Consider the following 10,058-nt stretch of genomic DNA (forward strand, 5'->3'; position numbering starts at 1 on the left):
ATTTTTAATCATCAGTAGTTACTTGGTAGCACATCCTGGTTACCCTCCTAGTAAACAGTTACAGTAATCCAGATGTGACAGAACTAATGGCTGACTGTATGTGGAATAAATGTGCAAGAATGAGAGACATTCGCAGTGTGGTCAGTGGTCAATCATGACCCCATACTGATTTGTCAGGTATTAGTAAATATAAACTGTGCTGGACAAAGATGAGGATTTAACAAGGAACTCTGTCTTTGCCAAGCTGAGATGCAGATGGTGTTCCTTAATCCAGGTTGAGACATCAGTGAGACTTCCTGAGATTCTGGCTGTCATTGTGTGGTCCTCTGGAGGGAATGACAGGTACAGCTGTGTGTCTTTGGTACAGCACTAGTATGATAATCCATGAGACTGGACGATGGAGCCACCCTGTTGAGGTGGTGTTCACAGAGAAAAGGCTAGGACTCAGCATCCCCGTGCTAACCTGATTCATCTTTATTTTTTTACAATTAAATTTTCATTAAACTTACTTAATTGTTACATAAGAGAACACAAGAATATTGTATGCTTTTAATCTTAATAACAATTGAGAGAACTAAAGGAAATGCCAAAAACATGCTTGCCACCTACGTACAGTGCTGTGTTGCTTAAAGGGGTTTGTAGATGCCATCTCAGAAGAGGTCTCAATAATCTGTCAACCTGTCTCCATTTCTGGAATCATTACTAGTAAGGGCACATCTAATAAGAGGGCCTGTTTTGTAGTGTAGACAGAAGAAAGATCATAGCCATATTAATAGATAGATTAAGCTGAGAAGTGGAGCTGGCAGAATTCAACATATAGAAGAGTGGAGCAAGCAGCTGCTTTCAAAAAGCAGAAATAAATTCTGGGGGCAGCCCATCAGGACTTGGAGATTTACATTTATGTTTATTTGTTTAGGAGATGCTATTTTCCTAAGCAACTTTCAAGAAAGGTCAACATAATTGAGTAACATCAGTCTTGGGGACTACAGTTCCACTAATGTTACCAGCCAGTCAAAGGTAGGAGCTTCATCCTCAGCAAGACCTGACAGGGATAAAAAGGAGTCAACAACTGATAAGGGAGAAATGGAATCATTTATATAGATTAGAGCAAAACTGACAGAAATATTTGTTTAGTTCATGAATGTTAGTAGTAAAAATGCCCACCCTGCTTTTGATAGTCAAAATTGAAGAAAAAGTGTCACAATCTTTCAGTCCAAGGGCCAAAAACATACTTGGTTTAGAACAGCAAATATAATAACAGGCCCTGGTGGAATGGAGTATAAACTTTATATGGTGCAACAACAAAGAGTTCAATTCTGCTCTAGTATTGGCCATGAGAGTCTCATGCCTCTGATCCACTACATTAGGACAAGAGCTCTCTAAATGAGAAAGGCGAGTTTCAAAATTCAAACTCAGTTGAGTGAAATTGCAAGCTAAGTTACTAGCAAAAGCAATTGTGGCATCACAAAGGCAGCCCATGATGGAAAGCCATAGATTTGCTGGGTCCTGGGTAGTTCCAGTATTAATTGAGATAAACTCTTCTAATTTAGACAAAAGTATTCACAAAACTGAGAATTCTGCAGATGGCTTGTATTAAACTTCCACTGTGGTGTTCGTGGGAATAATGAAGACAGGAGTAACTGTAAAAAAGGAGATCTAAGAATAGAAGAGGTGGGCATCAGTTACACAGGGTGTCAATGTTTGGGAAATAATACACTGCACAACAATTTTTTTGAAAAGTCTAGCTTCCTAAAAAGTTTTTGCAGATTGTGACAGGTACCTACTGGGTATGCACAAATATAGTTTTGGTTATACTGCATCACGTAGGAACTCTGAGAAATAGACATTTAAATGTTCACTGACAATAACGTATTTAGTCACGTTTATGTTTCGCATAAGCTATTAAATTCAACAGAATTAAAAGTGTTTTGCTCCTGATTTTCTTTTGTATTCAATGTCTGGTGCCTCACGTTGCAGTGTCTAACAGTTGTCAGCAAGCATTGACGAATTCCAGTTGCCCTGTTATCGTTTCTCCATTGTAGCAATGTCCTGGTGAAACCTTTGACCGTGTTTGTCACTGACAGCACTGAGATTTGCGGGGAAGAAGTTCAAGTGTGAGTGGAGGAAATGAATCTTGAGTGACATGTTGCACTTCATTTTTGTCTACCAGATGAATGCAGTTTGGGGCTCTGTAATTGCCCAGAAAATTGTCAACAATATCTTTAAAGGCTTTCTAGGTAATTTTTTCTGACCCAACTAACATATCGTCAAACCGCTTGTCACTCATAACATGTCTGATCTGGGGGCCAACAAAAATGCCCTCTTTGATCTTGGCATCAGTCATTCTTGGGAACATCTGTCTTAAATAACAAAAACCTTCACCTTCCTTGTTCAGTGCTTTCACAAAATTTTTCATGAGTCCCAGTTTTATATGAAGAGGAGGCAAAAATATCGAGCAATTCAAGTGCCACATTTTTCTGTCTTGGAACTTTTTACGGAGTGGCCAGTTCTGTCGAGAATAGTGCGACTCTATGGCACGGCTGTCCCATTCACAGATGAAACAACAGTACTTTGTATAGCCGAGTTGCAGTCCTAGTAACAGAGCAACGACTTGAAGATCTCCACAGATATTCCAGTTGTGCCTGCTATACTGGATGTGCTTCAGCAGCAGTTCCATATTCTCTTACATTTCTTTCATGTGTGCTGCATAGCCAACAGGTACTGAAGGATAAACGTTGCCATTGTGTAGCAGAACAGCTTTCAGTATCAACATTGACGAATCAATGAAGAGACGCCACTCTTCGGGTTGTGATCACAACCCAAGGCCCAAAACAATCCTTTGATGTCACAACAGAAACAGATACTGTCAACTTGTGCTTAGAATTTGGTTATATCATGATGTCGGCCTCGAAACACAGAAATGTTCATACCTGGTGACAGCAAACATCATTCCTGCAGTCTCAAGCTCGGCCTTTACTTTTGACAGACCCAAATCTCTGACCAAGTCGTTCAATTCGGACTGTGTTACCAGATGTGGATCGCCTGATGAGCACGGTTCAAAATCTGGGTCAATGTCACTGTCAAGAAACTGCATTGCAGTTTCTTCATCTGGTTCATCTAAGGTCCAATCCTCTGGTGGTTTTGGAATTGGAAGACTGTCATCATGTGGTATGGGTCTCATTGCTGAAGGCAGATTAGGATATTCAATTGACTTCTTCTTTTTGGCAGAGAAACCAGACACATTAGTCAAACAGAACTAACAGTCCATCACATGGTCTTTCTGTTCTCGCCATATCATCAGAACAGCAAACGGCATCATCTTTCGAGTGCCTCTGAGCCAGGCTCTCAGACTGACAGCACATGTCGCACAGCAAATGGGAGGCTCCCATTCCTTGTCTTGATCACCAGTTTTGCAGCTGAAATACAGATGATAAGCTTTCTTCACAAGAGCAGTCATCCAGCGTCTCTGAGGCACAAGTGTATATTCGCCACAGATATAGCAGAATGTATCGCGGCTGTTATGACATTGACGAGACATAACGCCCGACACCAAAACGTCTATAGCATCAAGCTTACTTACTGTTATATTGCTACAGATACTATACTTTACTATACTGTGTGACAGATAGGGGGCGCTGTCGTCCTCCTGAACCCTCAGATCAGACGCCAGACCCCAGATAAAAATCCAAATAATGGTTTTATTATAATAATAAATGTACACAAGCACCTCCACCTCCACTATACTTAATAATAACTCAATAATCACAATAAATACAATAATTCGCAATAATCCTCCACACCTCCCAGCAGCTCAGTCACCCTTCCTCCCAACTCGGCTCACTGCTGGGATTTCCCACAGTCCTTTTAAAGTGCTTGACCTGGAAGTGTTTCTGATCCCTCGGTCCATGTGATTCTTAACACTTCCGGGTAAGGTGAAAACTCCTTTTCTTCATCCCGGAAGCACGTCATTTCCTCTGTCGTTGTGACTAAGACGTACTTCCGGGTTATAGGGCAAATAGCAGTCCCTGGGCCTCCCTGCAGCGAACCCTGGTGGCCCCCATAGTATCCAGCAGGGCTGTGCATTAAAATTCCAATGTCCATGAGGCCCTGCTGGAATTTGGGGCATCTCCATGTTGCAGGGAGGGCTCCATCTGGCGGCCTGGGGGTATTGGCCGGGATGAATGGCCGGCCATATCCTACAACTGATACTATACATACACACTGACTATCTACAGTCATATGAAAAAGTTTGGGAACCCCTCTTAATTCTTTGGATTTTTGTTTATCATTGACTGAGCTTTCAAAGTAGCAACTTCCTTTTAATATACGACATGGACACAGTAGTATTTCAAGCAGTGACATTAAGTTTATTGGATTAACAGAAAATATGCAATATGCATCAGAACAAAATTAGAAGGTGCATACATGTGGGCACCCCAACAGAGATATGACATCAATACTTTTGCTCCATTGAGCCTCTCGACGCTGTCCTCCTGTAGACTGTGATGAGTGTCTGGATTCTGGATGGAGGTATTTCTGACCATTCTTCATACAAAATCTCTCCAGTTCAGTCCAATTTGATGGCTGCCGAGCATGGACAGCCTGCTTCAAATCATCCCATAGATTTTCAATGATATTCAAGTCAGTGGACTGTGACGGCCATTCCAGAACATTGTACTTCTCTGTCTGTATGAATGCCTTTGTAGATTTTGAACTGTGTTTCGGGTCATTGTCTTGTTGGAATATTCAGCCTCTGTGTAACTTCAACTTTGTGACTGATGCTTGAACATTATCCTGAAGAATTTGTTGATATTGGCTTGAATTCATCAGACCCTTGAATTCTATAATCCGTGTCTTTAACAATGAATCATATTATTCTGTTTCTTAGACCAAGTGGGCTTCTGTTATCTTGATTGAGTCTAATAGCTGGAGGCTTTATTGACTCGAGCAAAAAAAAAACAAAAATTCTTTATTTGACAGATTAAAATCAGTCAGTCAGCTCTCCTCATCACACCATTCACACAACTCTGATAAGCAAAAGATGAGAACTTACTATGGGATGGATAATTTGACCAATAAAGAAGATCAGCATGGCTGCATGAATGATTAAGGTGTTGTGTTTTATTTTCACTTTGTTTAATTTGTAAATGTGCACTGAGTTGTGTGTCTGTTTAATGTGGACTGCAGTGTGTAATAATTAAATAAGAAATACTGACTGGATACTGACTTCACTCTCTGGGCTCCTGTCTCACATTAACTGTTCACCCTCAGTGTCTCCTCAGATGTTCTCTCTGTGAGCTCTCAGATTTCCCTTTAAATCTCCTCCTCTTCCTCCTTCTCCTCCTTCTCACTGAGCACAGACAAACATTCACTTTCGTTTCTTCACAAGTCAGTTCTTTGTTTGTCTGACTGATTCTCTCTGCCTGTTTCTCCTCAGACTGACGATGGCTGAAGCCCAGCTGTGTGGATTACAGGATGAGGTCACCTGCTCGGTGTGTCTGGACACCCTGACTGACCCCGTCTCAATCCCCTGTGGTCACAATTTCTGTCTGAAGTGCCTCACGGACTGCTGGGATCAGAGCCAAGAGTGCCGCTGTCCTCAGTGCAGACACACCTTCACCACAAGGCCTGAGTTGAACAGAAACACTCTGCTGAATGAAGTTGTTAAGAAATTAAAGAAGATGGGACTCACTCCTTCTCCACCTCAGTCTCAGAATTATGCCGGCCCTGGAGATGTGGAGTGTGACGCCTGTACTGGGAAGAAGTTCAGAGCAGTGAAGTCCTGTCTGACCTGTATGGCCTCCTACTGTCAGACTCACCTGCAGCCTCACTATGAGATAGTGGCCTGGAAGGGACACAAGCTGACTGATCCTGATGGAAATCTGAAGGAGAAACTCTGTGCAGCACATCAGAAAAGTCTCGAAATATTTTGCAAAACTGATGAGACCTGTATCTGCATGATGTGTGTGGTGACTGGACATAAAAATCATGAAATGGTTGAGCTGGAGACAGAAAGAGAAGAAAAAGAGGTGAGCTGAGTTTACTGTTTAACAGAATAAAAGCTAAATAACAGGACGTTAAGGGGTTTGTAAATGTGGTTTGATGGAGAAATCTATTCATCCATCTTAGAACCTGATTTCTCAAGTACAGGATAGTGCTGAGCTGGAGCCTGTCCTGGTGACAGTGGGTGTAATGCATGAAACAGCCCGAGATGGGACACCCAGTATTATCCATGTGCAGTCAATACGTGGAGCTGTCTCATTAATCCATTAATCTCAGTTTATTTGAGCTCTAATTAGTTTTCTTTTGAAATCTTAGGCAGTCGGGGACCAAATACAGCCTGCAGACCAAAACTGGCCTGTGACATGGGTACAAGCAGCACTTGGATTGTTTGTAGAAATATTTAACATTCTGACCCTACTGAGGTGTTCTTAACAAGACAGAGTTACAATTGGCTGGTGTAAGAGTAGTACGTCACCATACACTATCACCCAAAACATAACTCAATACCCCAAGGTTTTACCACATGATTAGAGACCATCTATATGGCTGCCACATGCAGGATAAGTGTGTTCAGCTGCTTACTGGCCTTTATTTTGTTTGTGCGATTTAAAGAATTTGAGTTTGCTTTGGTGATTACATCAGGGATCGGCTCTGAGCCCTTTCTTATTTGCAATGGTGATGGACAGGTTGACTTACGAGATTAGACAGGGGTCCCGGTGGACCATGATGTTTGCTGATGACATTGTGATCTGTAGCAAGAGTAGGGAGCAGGTTGAGGAGACCCTGGAGAGGTGGAGATCTGCTCTAGAGGAGAGAGCAATGAAGGTCAGTAGGACCACCAAGACAGAATACATGTGTGTGAATGAGAGGGAGGTCAGTGGAATGGTGAGGATGCATGGAGTAGAATTGACGAAAGGTGGATGTTTAAATACTTGGGATCAACAGTACAGAGTAATGGGGATTGTGGAAGAGAGGTGAAGAAGAGAGTGCAGGCAGGGTGGAATGGGTGGAGAAGAGTAGTTTGTGACAGACGGGTATCAGCAAGAGTGAAAGGGAAGGTCTACAGGACGGTAGTGAGACCAGCTATGTTATGGTTGGAAATGGTGGCACTGACCAGAAAGCAAGAGACAGAGCTGGAGGTGGGAGAGTTAAAGATGTTAAGATTTGCATTGGGTGTGACGAGGATGGATACGATTAGTAATGAGGATATTAGAGGGTCAGCTCAAGTTGGACGATTGGGAAACAAAGTCAGAGAGCGAGATTGCATTGGTTTGGACATGTGCAGAGGAGAGATGATGAGTATATTGGGAGAAGGATGCTAAGGATAGAGCTGGCCCACAAGAGGAAGGCCTAAGAGGAGGTTTGAAAATCAAATCAAAATCAAATCAAATAGCCTTTTATTGTCAATTCACTATATGTGCAGAACATACAGGAGAATACTGTTTCTCTCTCATCTTCGCAGTACAATAAAATATAAAAAGTATAAAAGTATAAAATATAAAATAAATAACATTAGAACTTGCAAAGCAGACCTGTGTACAATGTGCAATAGTCAGCAGTGCAAAAGCCAATTACAGTAAAAAAAAGTGAGAAGGTGCATTATAGAGATGAGATGTACACAAAGACAAACAGTTAGCAGCAGATGTAACATTGAGTCCTTATATTATACCAGCTGAGGTAGGGTACTTGGTAGATAGTGACTCTTGTTACGGTCCAGGGGCAGGTAAGGGTAATGTAAAGAGTTCAGTATCCTGACAGCTTGATGGATGAAGCTGTTAGACAGTCTTGTTGAGAGGGCCTGGAGGCTCTGGTACCTTTTCGCTGAGGGGAGGAGGCTAAAAAGGGAGTGAAAGGGGTGGGAGGCGTCCCCAGAAATGCTGATGGCTCTACAGGTGAGACGGGTGTGGAAAATGTCCTTGAGGAAGGGCAGTGGGGCACCAATGATCTTACTGGCCGCATCCACTATGCGTTACAGGGACTTCCTACAAGAGGCAGTGCAGCTTCCATACCACACAGAGATGCAGCTGGTGAGGATGCTCTTCATTGTGCCCTGGTAGAAAGAACACATGTTGGGGGTAGGGGAATGGGTGGAACTTGTGCTCTCCTCAGTTTGTATAGAAAGTAGAGGTGAGAATGAGCTTTCTTGGCCAGTGATGTGGTGTTATCTAACCAGGAGAGGTCCTTGGAGATATACGTCCCCAGGAACTTGGTGCTACTCACCCTTTCCACAGCTGCACCATCGATGGTCAGTGGGGAGTGATGTGAATGACATCTCCTGAAATCAACTAAAACCTCTTTGGTCTTTCCCACGTTCAGGAAGAGATTGTTGTCTTTACACCACTGGACTAGTTCGCTCACCTCGTTCCTGTAGTTGGCTTCGTCATTGTTGGTGATGAGGCCGACCACGGTTGTATTGTCTGCAAACTTGACAATGTGTTTGGAACTATAGATTGGTACACAGTCGTAGGTCTGCAGGGTGAAGAGCAATGGGCTGAGCACACACTCTTGTGGGGCCCCTGTGCTCAACGTAATGGTCTTAGAGGTCTTATTGCTGACTCGCACATTTTGTGACCTCCCTGTAAGAAAGTCCAACACCCAGTTGCAGAGAGAGGTCTTAAGTCCCAAATGGCTGAGTTTTTATATTAGCTGCTGGCGAATGATTGTGTTGAATGTTGAACTAAAATCTAAGAACAACATTCGCTCATAGGACTTCTTTGAGTCCAGGTGGGTGAGGGCTGGATGGGGAGCAGCAGAAATGGCATCCTCTATGAACCTGTTTGACCTGTATGCAAACTGAAATGGGTCATGGGAGGGGGGAAGAATGGACTTAATGCTCTGCATAACCAGCCGCTCAAAGCATTTCATGATGGTGGAAGTCAGTGCTATGGGCCGATAGACATTATAGCTAGATGGGAGGGGCTTCTTAGGGACAGGAATTATGGTTGTGACTTTAAAACATGTGGGAACAACAGCTTGATCCAGGGAGATGTTGAAGATGTCAGCAAGGACATCCTTGAGCTCCTCAACACAATCCTTCAAAGCACGACCAAGTATGTTGTCTGCTCTGACTGCCTTCCGTGGGTTGATCCTAGACAGGATTCTCTTCACGTTGGCTGGGGCCAGACATATGGCATGCTTGCCCAGGGGCAGGGAATGGTTTTCTGTACTAGTGAGCTCTTTTGTGTCTCGAACTGGCCAAAGAAGTCATTTAAGCAGTTAAGCAGTGTGATGTCACCTTCACAGGTCTGTGGTGGGGATTTGTAATTAGTGAGGGTTTGGATGCCACACCAGAGAGACTGTGCATCTCTGGTGTTGCTAAAGTGTCCAGATATTTTCCTGCTGTACTGCTTTTTTGCTCCCCTGATGCCATGGGACAGGTTGACTCTGGCTGTTGCTAGTCCTGCAGTGTCACTGGCCCTAAAGGTTGTGTCCTGGATCCTCTGAAGCCTGTGGACCTCTCCTGTCAGCCATGACTTCTGGTTAGCATGAACAGTGATATTTTTGTAATGGGTGACATCATCAGTATATCTTGCAATGTATGCTGTAACCACCTCAGTGTACTCCTCAATATCTATGTGGTCATTGTGAGTGGCTGCTTATTTGAAAATGTCCCAGTCTGTAGTGCTAAGACAGTCCCTCAGAGCACTGGAGGTGCCCTCTGGCCACACACGTATCTGCTTTTGTGTTGGTCTGATTGATCTCACTCTGGGTCTGTATGCAGGTCTCAGCATGATGGTGATGTGATCAGAGAGACCTACTGTAAGTGTGTGTGGGGGCTTGTAGGCTCCCTTGCAGGTTGTGTACACCAAATCCAGTGAGTTGTCTCCTCTTGTTGGAAAGTCCACATGTTGGTGTAATTTGGGCAATAAACCTTTTAAATCTGCGTGGTTGAAGTCTCCTGTGATGAGGAATCCATCCAGGTATGCTGTTTGTTGTTCACTAATGGCCTGGTAGAATTCATTGAGTGCCTCCCTCCTATCGCTGGTGTTAGCGGTTGGAGGGATGTATACAGTGACAAGCAGAATCAATGCATACTCTCTCGGTAAGTAGAAGGG

At 43.4% G+C, this 10,058-nt stretch overlaps 1 protein-coding gene across 1 annotated transcript; it reads left to right on the forward strand.

The window, feature by feature from the left end:
- Positions 1–5,360: 5,360 nt before the first annotated feature.
- LOC120521848 (E3 ubiquitin/ISG15 ligase TRIM25-like) lies at positions 5,361–8,034 on the forward strand. Its single transcript, XM_039743170.1, has 2 exons — positions 5,361–5,997; positions 7,979–8,034. Exons 1-2 carry the CDS (start codon positions 5,445–5,447, stop codon positions 8,032–8,034), a joined length of 609 nt encoding a protein of 202 aa, XP_039599104.1. The 5' UTR covers positions 5,361–5,444.
- Positions 8,035–10,058: the final 2,024 nt, after the last annotated feature.

Source organism: Polypterus senegalus, unplaced genomic scaffold (genome assembly GCF_016835505.1).
Source record: "Polypterus senegalus isolate Bchr_013 unplaced genomic scaffold, ASM1683550v1 scaffold_4735, whole genome shotgun sequence".
NCBI classification, from domain to species: Eukaryota; Metazoa; Chordata; class Cladistia; order Polypteriformes; family Polypteridae; genus Polypterus; species Polypterus senegalus.

Coding starts and splice junctions, on each gene's coding strand:
- LOC120521848 (XM_039743170.1), top strand. CDS start 5,445: ATGGCTGAAGCCCAGCTGTGTGGATTACAGGATGAGGTCACCTGCTCG. Junction 5,998..7,978: donor ACATAAAAATCATGAAATGG/TTGAGCTGGAGA, acceptor TATGCGTTACAG/GGACTTCCTACAAGAGGCAG.